The sequence below is a fragment of the Zalophus californianus genome, chromosome 4, assembly GCF_009762305.2.
Source record: "Zalophus californianus isolate mZalCal1 chromosome 4, mZalCal1.pri.v2, whole genome shotgun sequence".
Taxonomy (NCBI): Eukaryota; Metazoa; Chordata; class Mammalia; order Carnivora; family Otariidae; genus Zalophus; species Zalophus californianus.
In genome coordinates this window covers 144430069-144449530 of record NC_045598.1, presented here as the reverse complement: position 1 = coordinate 144449530, position 19462 = coordinate 144430069, and the positions used below count along the sequence as shown (strand labels likewise).

Here is a 19462-nt window from a genome sequence, read left to right as displayed (position 1 = left end):
CAGTTAATTAGGCATTTTGCAATTAAAAGATAATTAGTAGTAGACGAAATTTCAAAATCAGGAATTTACATGCCTAGCTTTTTTTTTTAAAAGTCCATATTTCTGATACATTTTTAAGTCTTCCTGTCTGCTGGAAGAAATTCCCAAGACTGCATTGAAGTTTTATGAATTTATTTTTGTAGAGTTTGTGAAATTCATGAAACATAGATGCTTTGCTCATTGCTTTACTTTTAACACACACACACATCACACAAACACACACACACACACACACACACACACACACACACACACACGTCAAGACATTTAGGTTATGGTTTCCTTCCAAGTCATGTATCCTGGGGGGGTGGAATTCTTCAGAACATTTGAAATTCGTAAACACATTGCCAACAGACTATTCTCCCAATTTCTAAGCTAAAACTCTGGCCTTTCAAATATTTGTTTACTAAATAAAATGAAACAAGCTGTTCTGCTACACCTATGGTGAAATAATTAAAATGAGACTTACAGTTACAGAATATGTTGACTAAATCACAGCCAGAGGAAAAGCATTTCTATTATTAAAAAAAAGAAATGTCCTTTTGTTTTTGTTTTCATTTTCATTCTCTATTTTGGTTTCACCTCTCTAAAAGCAAACTTAAAGATAAATAGATAGGAAGACACTTAGGTGACATTATATCCTTTTGAAAGATCCAGAAATATTTTTCCTCAAAATTTGCTGTGTGAATGGCAGGCCAAACATGAATCTTCTGATTTTGTTCATATGTGCCATATGGATGTATATTTTTAAGTCCACTACTTGACTTAAATATTTTTGATGAGCCATTTCACTTAATACTCGTTGTTGATTGCACAAATAATTATCAAATTTGTGATTCTTTAATTCTTTATACATGAAGGATAAATTATTGCTCAATTAAAATTATGCATTTATTTTATCACACTCAGAACACAAATGTGAGCTCAGATCACTGTTCTAAAAAAAGAATTGCAGAAAGTCAAACACATTTACCTTTTCTCATTGGCATCAATAGCTATAAGTAGTTATAAATAAATTCATATGTTTCATATATTATATATTTCATATATATTATTTTATATAAGAATTCATATTTATGTATGTATTATATATAATATGTGCATTATATATATAAAATAGAAAGCCTGCTGTAAGAATACTTGATGATGTTAAGGTGCTAAGCTTATAATTACTTTTACATTTTGCACATTTTTGGTCTGGTTTCACTATTTATTATTCTGTGGAAAAAGAAAGGCTGGCAAGAGTAAGAAAGGAAGACTGCTTTAGAAAAAAGCAAAAAATGAAAAGGTTCCTTTTAAAAATTAATATTTTAAAAAATCATCTTGTTGAGCAAAAACAGGTTCTTCTGGGAAAATGCTTCATTTAGGGAAAGAAGAGGAAACAGGAGTTCTGAATGAGTCATGAAGTTATTATGGCTTCTTTACTTGCTGTTATTTGATTTATATATAAATGTTTTATAAAAACATTTGTTTATAATCTTTTAATAAATCTTTGGGTATAGAGGATTGTTTTTATATATATTTGCTTTTGCTTTTTTTCCTCTGAAAGATTATCCATACCTAAATGACTAAGTCTCTCATAGCAGAAAAATGAATTATCAGGTGGAAATGAACTAGAAAAATTCGGAAAACAACTAAAATTTTATCCTCCCCCCAGATTTTAAATTCTGTAATTCTTTACTCTGCTCCTATCAGAAAACAAGCAGTTGTACTGAATTAAGTCAGTCCCTTCTACCCATGTAAACATATCCAGGTGCAAAGAAACATGTTGTATGGCTTTACTCTTAGGGCAATACACAACCCACCCAATACACAATCTGTTCAAATCTTTCTGTAACACCCTTTCACTTCCTTTCCTGTTAACTCCTCTTGCTACCTAATTCCCTTGGTACACCCCTTCTGTGAAGGACTGTATTCTAGACCTCAAGAGCTGATAATTTTAACCTGTTCTTTAATTTTTGTTTTCCTTCAGGAAGTGGAAATGAACCAGTTAACTACCAGGTCTATCCAGGTGCGCAAATGAGCCCCACCCCATGTCAACTCCCTTAGGCTTCTTCCTTGCCCATCCTAAAAAACAAACAAACAAACAAACTTCCCCAACATTTTTCTGGAGACAGAGACTCATGATTGGCTTTAGTAAGTGTAAGGAGGAGGTTCTCCAAGGTAAAACAAAAGAAAAAAAAAAAAAACCCACAAAGTTTTTGGTGCCCAAACCTTTAGTCTGAAAAAGTAAGTAGGTATTAATTATTTTGCAAATTATTTTTCGCATATGTAAGGATATATTGGATTCCAGCTTTATGAAGGTTTTGATAGATAGGCTGATAGGAAACAGGCATTTCTCACCTCATGCACAGAAAGACTGACCTTGAGCTTGCAGCTGTGTATGCTATTTAGAGCCCTTGCCTTTTCCAGTTCTGCCTCTTTGCATCATAGTAAGCCCGGAGCTCTTACTCAAAAAGAGCTAACCTATCTCATTATTGTGACCCAGCCCTTGTGTATTAGCTCTTTTGTAAAGCAATGGTGTTACAGTAAGCCTTTCAAGCACCTCTGTCACAGGATAAACTCCTGTCGGTAAAGAAATGCTTAAAGCCAAGTGCAAATAGGAATTACAGTCTAGATATGCTGCTATAAGCTACTGCATGAAATTTTGTTTTTTGTGGGGTTTTTTTTACCATTTCTTGCTAATTATTCTTCATCCAGTACAACAATTACAACAAAAATCCAATTTCAGATGCTCCATGAAAACAATTATATATATGAACATTTATATTTATATTTATATTTATATAAAGGTGTTATGTGGACATATTTATATGTTATATAAGTGAAATATTTATATAAAGGTCTTAAATGGACAGCTTTTAAGATCATAACCATTTAGTATACTTTGAAAATGAAAATCAGAATCTAGGTTCAATTTTTCTCTAACAGTAATGATAGTAAAATATGAGGTAGTTTTTTACATGGATTTTGTTGCTCAAGGGGTTATGATGAACTCTAACTTCATAATAGAAAATAGCATAACTCAAAAGAATTATTTCAATCATTCTAGCATCCAAGTATTTTCTTTCCCTGTCTCAGGGACTCCTCTTTTCTATTCCCTTCATCACTATCTACGTTTAGGTCTTCATCACCTAATAATCTTGACTGTTGAAGGAGTCTTCTACCTGTTCTCTTAGGTTTCAGCCATATCCCACTCCAATCATACCTGCAGACTGATGCCAGGTTGCCCTAAGCAATATCGTCTTGATATTAACTTCTCATAGTACTCTATTGCCTCCTTCATAATGATCAAACTCTTAAAGCTAGCATCCAGAACTCCCCCATACTTGATCCTAACATATTTTCCAACCTTGTCACTCCCATACATTTGTACCAAGACTGTGTCGGTGCATGGGAACTGATATTTTAAATTCCTGTTTTGATACTTACTAGGTTTCTGACTGAATAAGCCAATGTAAAATGAAGAATTTAGTCTCTTAACTCAAAAGTTTATGAAGTCTATTGATTATAGAAATAGAAGTAATTCCTCACTAGCACTATCTCAGCACTAAACTATGTCGTAGGTTTTGTGCAAAGTATTTTCTATATACATGATGGTATTTAACCCACCGACAACCCTATAAGTAGGTGATGTTAGACCGACTTTACAAATAAACCTGATCACAGGGACATCAGTAATTTATTAAGTTTTATACACACAGTAGCTGAGTTAGAATTTTCGAGCTGGTTTGCCTTAAAGGATGTAAGTGGAGTAAAACTAACTTCAAAATCACATGCAATAATGTGCAAACGCACTCATTTTTCTTGGGAGAATTTGCATAGTTACTCAGATTCTCTGAGGAGCTTGTGAGCCCAAAAGAACTGAGAATCGCTGAACTAAACTCTCAGTTTCTTAATTAAGAACAGAGGATTTGGGCAATTTATCTCTAGAGACCCTGGTACTTCATATTGTCTGTCACATGGTAGAAAAATCAAGTACATGTTAGGATGAATTGTTTATCAGTAGTTCAGTAATTCTGTCAATAGTTCCTTGCACACAGTAGATAATGAGTAATTTTTTAAAGAATATATGTCACATAGTTGCTGCTGGTCTGGAGACTATAGCACATAATACCAGGATTGCTCTACCAGGCATAATGAGAATGATGACTGGGTAAACAGGACTTACCATTCGCATACAGTAAAAGGGCATATAATTCAAATCAGCTGCTGCAAAGTGGCATTGCAATTTATTATATGATCACTTTTGTTTAAACGGTCACTAAAATTGATCTCTTTTGCACTAGCACAGGGAGAGGGAAGTAGGCCTCCAGAATCATTCTGACCTTCAAATTGAGCCGCCCAGGGGAAAACGGTAGCACAGCTAAACCACACATGAATGAATTACATAGGACATAACTGAAAATGTTTTTATACTCCTAACTAGGCTCAATAGGAGAGGGGGAAAAAATCTTGTTAATATCATGGTGCAGTTAGCCACATCCAATCTTGATTTTTTTTTTTTAGCAAGACTTCTCTGAATTTAATAAAGACATGTCTAATTCACCAAACCACAGACTTCATATCCAAATTTAGCCTGAAGGAATAAAACATGTACTTTGGCTTTGATAATTCAAATATCTTCCTTGGGTGTCCACTTTACCTGGCTAGCATAGACCTGAGTTGTTTTAATTATATTGATTTATTCTAAGCTAATTAAATTAAAAATTGTAAGTGTTTGGTAGTAGTCTATCTTTGAAAATACCTTTATTGATTTTTGGAAGACCTATTAGATGGCCCTGTGTTTCCCTTACATTTAAGTACCTGGTGTTTAATTCTGCCTTGTTAGTGTGTCCTATTGGCTTTAAACCTAACCACATCCAAACAGGCAACTCCGTAACATTCCCAGCAAACCCTCCTGAATTGTTAAAGAAATGTTTTGAAATAAGATTTTATAAAAATGAAAGTTCAGTTAGCAGTAGTACTAATTTCTTCTCTTTTGCAAATATTTTCTTTGAGGCTTTGAGACTTAACTATAAATTCAATTGAAAATGACTGAAACTTTTTGAACAGCCAGGGTTGTACTGAGGACATACATTTTATTTTACTTTTTTATTTTATTTTATTTTGCTTTATTTTATTTTAGGAAATACATTTTAAAATATTAAGTTTAGCATGACTTCAGTGGAGAAAAGAAGGAGTAAGTACTGCTTTAGATTCAAACTCCTGGAAAGAGGTCTTACACAGCAGCTGCCCTCTGGTGCACAGTCGGAAGCCTTGAGGAGGTGTTTCGAGTGGAGGAAAAGAGAAATCCATTTCCTCAGCACACTCAGTTTGGGGCTGTGGGCCAAGACTGTGTGGAGGGCTTAAATCGATTCCTGCCACTTACTGGGTAACTCTGGCCACACAGTCTGTGGGAGTCTTCATTTCCTAATCTGTAAAACGGTGAGAATAAGAAAATTTAGCTACTATGGTGAGACATAGATAAGGTAATACATGTAGAGGACGTCCGGTATTTCTTGCTGTTGCTTTTAGAACATTCTATAAAAGCATCTCATTTCCTTTCTTTTAGTCTCAGGGCATCATTAATGGTACTGTGTACAACCAAACAGTTTCAAGCATAAGTGAGAGTAAATGAGATCTGTCATTCAAGAGAACTCAACAAACTTGATCTGACACACGTCGGGGCCGTTTGTAACTGTAACTTCATTGCATTATATTTGCCCATCTGTGATGACTGCAATAATAAACTGTTTTCCTAGTCAAACCATGCCTGGCTCGACTGGGAGAAAGCAGTTAGAGGAGGAGCCTGGGGGTCATTCTGAAGTTTGAGGCCCTTGGGGAACAGCCAAGTCTAGGGGAAGTGTTGAGGACAGGAACAGTGGGCAGGGGAGAGGCAAGAGAAGGGCTCCAAGCCTTTGAGGAACCGGAGACTTGATGGAAGAGTAAAAGCAGCAGAAAGAGATGTGAGAAAATCTGCCCCCAAATCAGCATCTGGCAGCTTCTATCTTGCAGAGCACAGCTGTGAGCTCACTCCTGTCTGAAGCTGGGCAGCTGGTAAAATACAGCCCAACCCTCTCCTGCATGGGCTGCCTGGCCGAGCAAGTTCACAGCCTCTGAGAGCGATTGGAAAAGGACAGGAAGCAAGCAAGTACAGGTCGTGAAGTTTCAACAACAAGTTCAGTGGCATAATTCTGATTCATAATAGGTGCTTAATAAAAACTATTCCAGTCTTGTTCTTTTTTCACCCTATCAGAGTTTTCTGGCTGTCTGGCAGGGAGCGCAGGTTTTGCCAGCCACCAAGGGAGCGGCCTTCTCTTCAGGGATGTGCAAAGAGAGTAGAAGTTAGTATAGGTGCAACCGAGGTGCCAGGCTTTACACATTTGAAGGAACATCTGAGGGGCACCTGGGGGGCTCAGTCGGTTGAAGGGTTGAGCATCTGCCTTCGGCTCAGGTCATGATCCCAGGGTCCTGGGATCGAGCCCCGCACTGGGCTTCCTGCTCAGTGGGGAGTCTGCTTCTCCCTCTGCCTTTCCCTTCCCCCACCATACCGCCACCCCGGCTTGTGCTCCCTCGCTCACTCTCTCAAATAAATAAAACCTTAAAAAAAGGAAAAGGAAAGGAAAGAAGGATGGCAGGAAGGAAGGGAAAAGGAAGGAAGGAAGGAAGGAAAGGAAGGAAGGAAGGAAGGAAGGAAGGAAGGAAGGAAGGAAGGAAGGAAGGAAGGAAGGAAGGAAGGAAGGAAGGAAGGATATTTGAGGCAGGGAAATAGCTGATTATTTCCATCTCTGGAAATTTTCAGTCACAAACTTTCTCTCAGACTTAGGGTTACTGCCAAATCTTTTGGTTTCTGTAGAGATATAGCTGCACTGAACAATATTTAATGCCCATCTTCATCTCGGGATTATTGTAGAAGTACTCAGATGCTTCAGTGTAGCCTCCTTTTCTACTCAGTTCTTTTTTTTTTTTCCAGTTTTTCTTCCCTATCTCCTAATTGTAATCAAATGGAGAAGAGTTAGTGTGTTAAACCATCCTGTATTATTTATAATCTATTGCTGCATAAAAAATCAACCCAAAACTTAGCAACTTCAAACAACAAACATTTATGATCTCACACAGTTCTGAGTGTCAGGAATCTAGGAGCAGCTTAGCTGGGTGATTTTGGTCCAAGGTGGGTCATGAATGTGCAGTGAAATAATTGGGTGGAGCTGCAGTTATCTGAATGGACTGGAGAATCTACTTCCCAGCTCATTCCCATGACTGTTGTCAGGAAACCTCAGTTCTTCTCCATAGGGCTGTTTACACAACATGGCAGCTGGCTTTTCCAGAGTCGGTAATTAGAGAATCAGAGAGAGAGGGAGAGAGAGAGAACACCAAGATGGAATTCATGATGTATTTTATGATCTACCACTAGAAATCAAATACCCTCAGTTCTACCATATTCTGCTACAGTGAGCTGACAGAGTGGGGGTAAAAACCAGGAGGGGTTTCTCAACTGGCAGAACATGCTGTATGGAAAGTCTCGTCCATCTTTTCTATTTATTAGGCCCTGGGGAAATTTATACTAATCAAAGATTTGATGATGGTTTCTGAATGTTACTTCTACACATGGATTTAAATATTTTAGGTTTAAATGTTTAAACATTTAAAATTATGAATCTGCTTAAATTTGTTCTGTAAGTCATTTAACTTACAAGTAAATATTTAGAGCATCTGTGCATCAGAAGCTGTCAGGGCAATTTGGTATGTGTTATGATCCAGTTATGTTTACAAAAGGCCAAGGATACACAGAGACAGAGGAATCAAATTTACCTGGGGAGTGGGAGAAGGCTTCACAGAGGAGGTCATTTTGAGTTTTGTTTTAAAGGATTAATGAGATTTTTGCAAGACTCACTAAGAGAAAAGCAGTAAGATATAAGAAAAAAAATGTTGAGTTTTAGAAGACAACATAGAGAACCATACCATCTTTACAAAGCTATAAGTTATTTAAACATACATATTTGATAAAAATATCAAATAGAAGCAAGGTAATGAGAAAGGAAAAACTCAGGTTAGTGATTACCCACGGAGGGAGCGGGACAGCCAAAGGTATGAGATGAGAGAGAAACCAGAGAGAGATTCAATGGTGCTGGTGATATTCTAGTGTTTGCTTGGGTCGGTAGGACTATAAATGTTAGAAATATTTATAACAGCTTTTTATGTATGAAATATTATATAGTCATTTTTAACATTCAGGATATGTTGCCAGCAGAGGGAATAGCATATGAAAATGCATGGAGGGATGAAACAGCTTGGAATAAAACATAAAGACATAATTATGACAAGAAAATTATAAATAATGCATTATCTTTCATAATATACAGTTCAGTGTTCGAAATTGTATTGGAGTATACAAAGGAAAGAAGATTAGAAAGACAATTGAAAGCAACCAACTCAAAACTCAAAATCTTACAAAAGGAGCAAGTACTATTTCTGTATTGAGAATCAGGAGGCTGATTTATCCTTTGTTGCCTGCATGGTGATAAGATCAAGGCATATTACCATTAAGAATCTCAAATAATGTGCATTAATGATAAGTTACAGAAGCAGTTACTATTTTCATCATTAGGAAAGAGGTCTGGTGCATTTTAATTGTCTAAATCTCATCATATGCCAACAACTTTTGTTCCTAGTGGAATTCAAATCACAGGGTGGTACTTTATTTAACAACTTACCCTTTTAAACTATTGTGAAGCTGCAAGTAAGGTTTAATTATATTATTGCCAATCATCTGAAGAATGGTAATTACTTGGAGCTCTTGGCCAGTTTTTCTGATTAAAAGTGCTATGGTGTACTGAACAGGTCAGAGGTTCACATCCTGATCCTATTAATTTTCTTCTTCCTTAGACAAGGAATGACTCCATCCTTGGAAAAGGTGCTTAGGAAAAATTTGATTGATCTGAAGAGAACAGATACATGAAATGAAATAACTTCTGCTGTTGTTACTACTTTGTTTTCCTTGTTGGTTTTTTGTATTTCTCTCATTAAGGAAAGAAAAAAGAAAAGAAAGAAATTGTGACTAAAAGACTATTTTTCCTGTGAGAGATTTGAAGTACTTTTAATAATTCAACAAGGTTAGCAGGGTTGACGCATGACTAAAAGCGGTATTTATCTGCCAGAGAGTGAGAGGACGAGTTCCTACGTATTTATTCCAGAACAACGTTCAGGGTACCTTATTCTGGGGAAGAGGACGTGATATACAAGGAGGAATGGTATAAAGGTTGGATTTTTTTTGCTTTTGAAGAATAAAAACAAAACATAATCCCTGTAAGGCTACATTGGGACTTTCTGACTAAGAAATTATATCTGTTTTGCCACAAGAAGGCCAAGAGTGTCTAAAGGTATTTTCTGAATCAGCGCTATCTTGCCGAGCTGGGTTGTCACTGTAGCTATTCCTGGGAAACCGAAGTGCCAACTCCTGTTCTTGGTTCAGCTGCCTTGGTTTCTGTTGGTCCTTTGGCTGCTTGCTAGATCTTTGTTTTGTCATTAGGTCTGCTCCTGGTGAAAAATTTCTTTCACTTTCTGCCCACTGATAATACATTCCAGCCAAACTTTACCCATATTTTCTGGGTGTGGGTGTGGCCAGAGGCGGGACCTACACCTGTCCTTCTGCCGCTTTCCATGTTACTTGCGGTTGCCACGTGTCATCAACATCAGGTGTATATCTTAACAATGGTGTCTCTGCTTCGAACTCACAAAGGTGTTCACTTTGAGTTGGTGTTAGATGTGTGGCATCTAAAAATGCCTGCAACTTTCCTTCCCCACACACTCTCCCCTGAGCTTACCCTCTGACACACAATCCTTGGAAGTCTTCTTGTTTTACATACTTGCAAACACTCTCATAATCCCCGCATCTCTTCTTAAATAACTCCTTCCTTCCTTCTGTTTTTTTAGCTCTCCCTGTGACTTGACCGTGGGGCCTAGATGGTCCCCAATAGCCGTGTTTCTTCAGTTTTCACTCCAAGTGACATCCTTAAAGAACGGTTTCCTGTTTTCAGCCTGACCTGTCTTTTGATTTTCTACTGCCTTTTTTACCATTCCCTCACATCCCTTGCTCCCTCCAGTTACTTTAATTCCTCCTCCGTAATAGTTAATAAAATCAGGCCTGTTCTGCATTCTCTAGCAATTTCCTCTAGACTCTGTCCTCTTTTCTTTAGCTATGAGCACAAGTATTTGCTGACATTTATTCAGCAATGAGTCGCTGACAGTGTTGGGTACTTTAGTTCCGTTGTCTGAACCATATAAAAATAGTGGCCTCCTCAGTCTTCTCTTATCGCATTCTCTTTCCATTCTAATTCTTGGCATGATGTCACAAAACAGATTTGGGGGGGAGGAGGGGAATAGGGAGAGGTAGGTAAAAGGCTATAAACTTTCAGTCATAAGATGAGTAAGGTCTGAGGATCTAATGTATAACACAGTGATTATAGTTGATAACATTCTTGGATGATTGAAGTTTGATAAGAGAGGAGAAGTCAAATGTTCCCACTAGAAAGAAAAAAAGATAGTTAAATATGTGAGGTGATGTATATGTTAATTAACTCAGTGGGGAAGAGTCCTTTCAAAATGTGTACATATATCAAATCTCCATGAGGGATACTTGAAATATCTTACGATTTTATTTTTCAGTTATACCTCAGTAGAGCTAGGGAAAATAAAGAAGAAAGTTCTGAGCCACATTTAGGTGAAAATAGCATTCTATTCTTTACTACCCAGATTCAAATTAGTCCTCCAGTCCCTGGAAACTGATCCATTCATCCAACTTACTTAAAGATTAGTCATCTACTATGTGCCAGGCAATGTTTTTGAACAGGAAACACAACATAAATGATGCACAGTTTCAGTCTTTAAAGAATTCAAAATATATTGGGAAGACTTACCGAAAGATGATGACAATACAGTGCAATTGCTATGACGGGGGATGTGCCAGGGTCTGTGGGACCCTAAAGCAGAGAGCCTTCGGGAACAGCACCCCTTGGGGAAATGACTTCATAGAGAAGGTAACATTTGAGCAGTAGTATCAGGTCTGCTTGATGTGCTTCCAACATGGAGGCAGGGTACAGAGGGGGATTCCAGAAAGAAGACAGTTAATGCAGAGATCTTAAGGAAAGAACAAGCACATTCTTCTCTGACCAGAAAGAGGAAAATAAAGGGAGGGGGGCGGAGATAAAATGTTGGAAAGGAAGGACAAGGACTAATGTATGAAGGGTCTTGGTTATCTTTAGGAGGAATGTGAAATTATCTTGTAGGCAGTGGAAAAGCGAAAAAAATTGAAGCAAAGACAATTACAGGAAGTTGTCCTTGCAACCGCTGTACGTTGTTTCCCCTGTATCCCCTCTAATTTCATCCCCTGTCTTCTCTTAAGTCAAGTTCTTAAATTCCTTTAAACATACTCAAGTAATAATAATCTCTTATATTTGATATATTGGAGTCTGAGGTCTAATTTGATTAGGACCCTTACCTCCATTCCTTTTTATCACCATAGGAAGCATAGGAGAAGACACCCCCCTCCCCTGGGACTCTAATTTCCGTAGGACTTCTACATTGCTGTCTCTCCCTCCATTTCCTTCCCTTCTCTATCTTCTGAAACTTTAGAGAAGTTTCAAGTCAATCGTTAGCAAAATCCCCTTAATAATCAACTTATTTTGAGACTATTTCCTTTGGGTTCTTTTTTGTAACTAACACTGGTCTCTCCACTGATTATACTCCTTCTCTTACATCCTTCTGTTTTCTCCTTCTACCGCAAGGGCTGGAGTCACGGTATATGTCCCGCCTTATTTCTTTTTAATGGTACTTCAAGATTATTCTCCTTTCCTCCTCCATAAAAACTTCAAGTTTTGACTGTGATTTTGTCAAACTGTCCCATCCACTGTCTCTCCTTGCTATAATCATCTACTAGTTCTCAAGTCATTTTCCCTCCTTCTTTGATGATCTCATTTCCTGGTTCAGTCCTACTCTCAACACTATTCTTGTTTTTAATTCTTGGTGATCTCATTGTTGATGTAGAAAATTTTGCCAGTGTTCTGGGCTCTTAGATATTGAGTCTCCTCTCCAATTTCATATTCCATCCCAACTCAGAGACTCACTTCCATGGGTATATCCTTGATATTGCTCTTTACAAATCGCAATTTTGAATATCTACTGTGACTATCACTGAATATTTTTCTAGCTCACTCCTGCTAATATCATGACTAAAAGCACAAAAACAAAAAAAACCTTTGACCACTTCAGAATTTAAGAGTTAATCTTAAATTGATCTTATTACCCTCCTTCCTCATCCCATGCTATCCCTTCCTTCCTTACATGACACAAATACCATGGCGAAGTCAAAAATCACTCCCTTACATATACCCACAGCGCCTTTGTCTTTCCCTCTGCTTTTCAGTTACCTAGAGATACCAAAAGTCCGGTGAAATCAATACTGCTACTTTGATATCTGCATACACACCGCCAAATAAGGCTGAAGAAGGAAGACATAGCGCATAATGAAGCCAATCTCACTTTAAATTCATGATCATGAATGCTGCCTGACAATTATCCGATATTTCCCTAGTCCTCTCCTTACAACTGACCTATTTAAATATTTCATACGTTCTTCTCTCTTTTTCCTATTATTCTCTCAGTTGATGAATATTCCTGTTTCACTAAGCAAATTAAAGCATTCAGAACTTAACACTCAAAAAAAGGAACTCTTGGCTTTGCTTCCTGCCTCTCACCTCCACCAACACAAAAAGCAACAAAAACATGTTCGTCCTATGGTTTTCTCCATCTCAGTGAATGGCAACTTCATTCTTCTAGGTGTAGGGCCAGAAAACGTGGTGCTGTCTTTGATGGTTTTCTTTGCTCACCCTTTGCATCTTGTCCTTTAAGAAACCCTGTGATTCTCCTTTCAGTATCACTTCAGTGCTGCTGAAGTGAGCACTGTGATTCTCCTTTCAAAATATATCAAGAATGTTATGCTTCTGTCTACCTCATTACTTCCACTTTGGTCCAGGTGACCAGCACTTTTGCCTGAATTATTGCACTAACTTCAGAGATTGAATCATGCTGCTTCCTTTGTCCACTGTACTTGATTCTCGAGAGCAATCACGAGAGTGGTCCTGTTTGAAATGTAAGTCGGGTTATGTCCCTCCTGTACTCAAAAACTTAAAATTATCCCCACCACAGTCAGACTAGAAGCCCAAACCATTACTGTTATTTAAAATTCCATACATGTTTTCATCTCTGACTTCATCTTTTCTCTGCCTTGCTATTTCTCCTTATCATTTATCACTGTGTCACATTCTGTATATTTTACTTTTCTATCTTGATTCTTTCCCGTACCTATTAAAATGTAAATGCCATAAGGACAGGGATTTTCGTATGTTTTGTTCACTACTATATTTATTGCCAAAGCCTAGATCAATGCCTCACTTATAGTAGGCATGCAGTAAAAGTAGTGGAATGAATGGATGATTTAATGAATGAGATTGTTTTCACATGGCTGCATTGTCTAATCTGTTGTGCATGCTAATACTTTTATAGTTGTGTGATTTACTGTAGTAATTCAAAGGATGATCTCTAATCAGACTCAGAGAAGTTTGAATTTCATCTGCACCTTGCTACATGAATTTGCAAGTTGCATTTAATGTCTCCAAGTCTTGTCTTCTCATTTTTAAAAAATGGACATCATAATAGTAACTGACTCAAAAGATAATTTAAGAATTAAATGAGAAAATGCAGGTAGAATGTTCAAAATGTCCAGGGCAAAGTTAGCAAACTTTTAATAAATCTAGTTAATATTTTTTAATTAAACCTAATACATATTATATTATTTTTCTTTTTGTGCCTTCATTTGCACATTTAAGTAATTTTATAAGTGGAGAAGATAAGCTCTTTGAGATTGGAAATGTGAACTTGTATTTCTTTTTAAACCCTTCCAATGTGTTTCACACCGGTATTTAATCAGTTGTTCTTTGAGAGTCAGGCACCTGAAGTGTTTTGAATGGCTCTTTTTCAGTATGCTAAGGTCATATGATGAAGCAGCCCCACGGTTTTCATCCATTTTTCTATGACAGACTACTCCGGAGTAGGAAAAAAATGTTATGTACTCAGCTTTTGTGTAAAAACAAGACAAAACAGAACAAAAACCTCCGAAGGGAATTACCATAATGCATTATAAAAAATGTTTGAAGAGAGTTTTCCTAAAAATGACACTCAGGAAGTTCACTGAAATCATTTGCAATTCATCTGTGCAAAACTTTACACTTCATGTTCAATCATTTTAAACTTTCCACTTAGGAACATAACCCTTAGAAGTCTAATAGTCCCAACTGTTGGATGCTCACATAGTTTAACTAAATTTTTAGAATTAACAAATATACATGTAGGACTGGCTCTTTTGCTCATGAGTTTAATTATGATGATCCAGAAGGGGGCAACATGTAGGGGTCATCAGCAGGGCTGTGACAGCACAAAGCTTCTCTGAGAGTCTGCACCAAACACACTTCACTGTGCAAGTTTACCACAGGTGGGAGAGATTTTTTTTTCCTTCCGTGAGAAACAGCCACTCTAAATAAATATATTTTGTTCAGATTGCGTATGAGTTGATTAGAATTTGTATTCACAAAGCTAGGACTAGAATCCTGGTTATTATGACTGCTAGCCTATGACTTTTATTTTACACTTCCGTATTGCGATATTCTAGGCTAATTTAAAGAAAAGCCTTCATCTAGGAGTTAAAATAACCTTGAGTTCTAATCACACCTCTGTAAAATGCAAAGATCTGCTGTTCTTGACAAGACTTGTTCACCTTTATGCCTTAGTTTACTCACCTGTGTAAAAGGAGGGATTGTGTCTGCCCTGTATTTTTTACTGCTTGTTAGCATTATGTGCGATGTAAAGATATTTAAAAGTACTTTCTAGTCAGAACGATATTTCAACAGCAGTAGTAGCAATTTCTGATGCTCCTGCTCTTTCTTCCACTTTTAGTCTTTGTTCTTTCCATTCAGTTTCTAAATTTCTGTGACTACATTAACATCACCTCCCACCCCCCACCTTCTCAGAAATAGCGCATTGGATTTTGCCAGTAGAAAATCCAATGATAAAATCACACTGATAGTGAAATAAAGAGCTCCTCCTCTTTTTCTTGGGTGAAATTTTGATAACACCAAATTGTCCTTCCCAATTCTGTACTTGGATATTAGTTACAATAGCATCTTTTCTTCTCATTTTCACAGGAAATGACTTATTTCTTGTAGCAGTTCACGAACTGGGACATGCTCTGGGATTGGAGCATTCCAATGACCCCACTGCCATCATGGCCCCATTTTACCAGTACATGGAAACTGACAACTTCAAACTACCTAATGATGATTTGCAAGGCATCCAGAAAATTTATGGTAGGTTACCACTGTTTTTGTTTGGTTAACCCTACAGTGAAGTCTAGAATTCCTGCTGTTTTTCTTCTTTGAGATGGATGCTCTAAGTATATGAGAGAGATAAATACTGAGAATTAAGAAAAAAAAATAGTCTGACCTATTGGCAGAAGTCTTATATCAATTAAGTTTTGTTGGCAGTAGTCCAGATATCTTAATATACAGATTATAGTAAATCTACACACTGATTAATTTTTCTGAGTTTAATTGAAACCTGCAGTTACAGCAAAGATCTGACAAACTTTAGTATTTAAAATCCAGGTAAAAAAATATAATAAATGAATATAACCAATAAAAACAGTGAGAAATATAAGATCTTCTTATAAGATACTGAGATTTTGGTAAAAACTGACAGATTGACCCTCAGTTTATGATACTTGATGTTAGTCAGTTACGGCATAAATCACTGTTGAGGTTGCAGAACATACTCTTGTGTAATGGCTATAATAAAATGACCTCAAAAGCATGTAATTATTGACTAAGTGAAAGTTAACAAACATGGAAGTGGAAGTTAACAAATGGCAAAGTTTACTTACACCTGATTCAAAATAAATTTCTAATATACTAAGATCATTTTTATTTATGGGGTTCAGTCAGTGAATACAAATTAAGACAAAAGGGAGAAAGACTATAATCCTAACTCCCTCAACAGAACCACTGACCTTTATAAAGGCATTTATTTCACACATAATTGTTAAGAACTTGACATTTATAATTTACATATAGAGAGTATGCTTTACTAAATTAGTGAAGTGATGCTTTCATTTTACAATACAAAGGCAAATGTGTGTTATCTGTATGTTAATATCCAGTATCCAGAAGGTGTCTTTTGCATTTTTAAATAGCATAGTTTAAGTTCACTAATTTGTATGGCATTCATTAGTTTTTCAATTTCAATATCTCAGTGGTAACCATTCTCTCAGGGTTAAAATAGGATTTGGAGGAAAAAAAATGTCAACTTTTGTGCTGCTCTTTATTTTGGGGATACTGAGAAAAGGGAAATGTCTCAGACTCAAAGCTAAGTAGCACATGTGTCGAACGTCCGAGCCTATGCCTAATTTGTGCCATCAGAAATTCCTCCTAAGTGGGTAACTGAGGTTAAGGAAGGCTCTTTCTCATGACCTCATGAATTAGTAGTCTAGACTGAAGGTCTGCAAAAGAATATTTTTTCCATATCTAAATATTAAGTGTGAACAGCTCTGTATTTCTTTTTAAAAACACAAATTCCTTGAGGAATGATGCTTTACATCTGTACCAAATTATATGTGTAAACTTTGGCTTAATTTAGAAACCTCTTTTTAGAAATACTTCTTCACATTAATATTTTACTAGTGGCATTTTAATCAATAGGTGTTTTAGATTCAGTATTCAAATGAAACACTCATCTAGCAATTTGTCAAAACATGTCATTAGAAGAAAATAATGAAAGTCAGGAAAAGGTTATAAAAACGTTTGGAGACACAGGATAGAATAAACTTTGATTCGTTAATGTTTATCCTCTAGAACTATTTGCATAGAATCATTGTCTATCAAAACCTAGGATTAACTTGGGTGAAGCTTACATGCATGGTTCCAGTATTCATCTTCATTTATGTATTATTTATACACCTCCTATTTCCAAAAAGGATTTGAAAGCAGCTTTTCCAATAAAGACTCTGGCGAAGCTATAAAAAATATCATTAAAAATTAACAAAGAAAGTTCAGTGACTTGGATTCAGAACTTAGCATGTTAAGGACTTTCTGAGAGACTTGGCAATGGTGTGTTGGGTACGATGATTTGTTTGTTCAGAAAACATACAATCTTAAAAACTTCTTAGCTCACTTAATATGTGCCCTCCCCTCATGAGTGATTGTCCTCGGCAGCAGACTGTCCAGCACTGTTCCAGTGTTAAGTGAGCCAAGTGCTTTCCTCATATTTTCAAAGGTCCACCTGACAAGATTCCTCCACCGACAAGACCTCTACCGACAGTGCCCCCACACCGCTCCATTCCTCCAGCCGACCCACGCAAGAATGACAGGCCCAAACCTCCTCGGCCTCCCACTGGCAGACCTTCCTATCCTGGAGCCAAACCCAACATCTGCGATGGGAACTTTAACACTCTAGCTATTCTTCGCCGGGAGATGTTTGTTTTCAAGGTAGGAGGCTGTGATTTTTTTTTTTTTTTTTAACGGTAGATCAAGTGTCTACGGTGTAGCTTTAGAAAACAAGTTCTCATTCATTCTCACACTACCTTCCCAGACCTCTCACAGTTAGAAGTTTCAAAAAAGCATCTTAAAAAATAAACGCACAAATGAGCTTAAATGTCTAGCAGAAGATTGCTGTAACGTTCTATTTGAGGAATGCATTTATGTCAGCAGAAGCTAAAATGCCTAGAAATGTGAGGGTAAGAAAATGCTGCATGTTACGAACAGATAAAAAAGCATAATTGAAATCATGAATAGGAACTAATAGGGATGATTTGCTTGGGAGCTTAGCCACTTCCAGGCGTGCTAGAGCTATTCTATCTTTGATTTGCACATCTTTATGAGATCCCTATGATTTCACTTGACAATTAAAGCATTGTTTTTTAGAAGTAGTAGTGATCATTTTGTTTGGGGTCTACTGGCAGGAATTTGAGTTAATATGAAACCATCATTTTGATTTTACAAAAGTTTATGTCATTTTCTTTAGTCAGACATTTATATATACCTGATTTATATTATTTTTTAAGAAGGTTACAAGTAAAACTAACATTACATTTTGCTAAGTGTGCCTTTTAATGTCATTGGGTTCTCAGACAACACTAACAAGCAGTGTATTAAAGTAAGTTACATAATGAACTTACAAAGTAAGTTTAATCTAATGTTGAAAGGTGAATATAGTGTAATAGTGAAAAATATTTTCTCCCTCAATATTGTAAACTGATCTGAAAAACTGATGAAAAAATATAAGTATTATGTTGGCATTAGCATATTAAAATAACCACATCTTAGCAATACCATCCGTTTAAAAAGAAAATAATGTGCTCTCTTTTTGGGTAGACGTGAATCAATAAATAATGAAATATTGTCCTACTTATGCAGAATTTCCTGTCTTCCAGAGGCTACACTTTAAAAATATAATTTCATATAATTTTTAATAGACAAAGTACTCTATTTCCTTTATTGGAAAATAAGATTTGGATTTGATATAATATGCACAAGAGCATCATACTTTCCAGGAAAAATCGATGCTTTTGTTCAAACACATGAATAGATTTTTGAATTCTGTAAATGCTCTGCAATGCTTAATTAGATATCTCCCATTCAATTTAAGTAGATTAATAAATTTAGATTCAAGGAGTAAAAAATAAAAGCTCTCTCTCTCTCTCTTTCTCTTTATATACAGCCACTCGTTGTGGCTCAGCCCGCAGCAACTAGTTGAAATGAAAACAAAATGCAGTCATTTGTGTATTCTACAAGACACTAAATGACATTTGAAGGATTTTGTTTTCTCCGATTTGGCCAAATTCCAACATCCCAGCTTTATAGCTTGATATCATAGTCATATCAACAAATTGATAAACTTATCTGAGAATATGGTGTGAAGTGGACTCTGGGTACATCCTTTCCATCCTTCCTAGCTGTCTAACTAGATGGCCGATCTCAGAAAAGACTGATATCTTCAAGTGTAACAATCATTTTCACCAGCCATTCTGCTCTGCACACTGGGAGTGTTCTTGACTGACAAAATAAGGTCTTGTGATCACTGGTTCCTGGAATCAGGAATGGATAAAAAGCACATAGACCAACTCTCAAGTAGAATACAGTAGCCACTCTTAATATCAGAACAGGTATATGAGAAATATGAATAAGGTCTGCTTCTCTAACCTCTCATGTTACCTTGGCTTCCTTAATCAAAATTCTATTGGAGAGGGGCGCCTGGGTGGCTCAGTCGCTGGGCGTCTGCCTTCGGCTCAGGTCATGATCCCAGTGTCCTGGGATCGAGCCCCGCATCGGGCTCCCTGCTC

At 36.7% G+C, this 19462-nt stretch overlaps 1 protein-coding gene across 2 annotated transcripts in view; it reads left to right on the top strand.

Moving 5' to 3' along the window:
- The window catches only part of MMP16 (matrix metallopeptidase 16), a 279717-nt gene that overhangs the window by 184938 nt on the left and 75317 nt on the right, over positions 1 to 19462 (top strand). Inside the window, exons 5-7 of one of the 2 annotated variants that reach the window (XM_027577340.2) lie at positions 2012 to 2050; positions 15276 to 15437; positions 17398 to 17609. In XM_027577340.2, the coding sequence (XP_027433141.1) occupies positions 2012 to 2050; positions 15276 to 15437; positions 17398 to 17609 (413 nt within the window). The remainder of the gene's footprint in view (positions 1 to 2011; positions 2051 to 15275; positions 15438 to 17397; positions 17610 to 19462) is intronic. The other variant, XM_027577350.2, reaches the window with a different exon arrangement.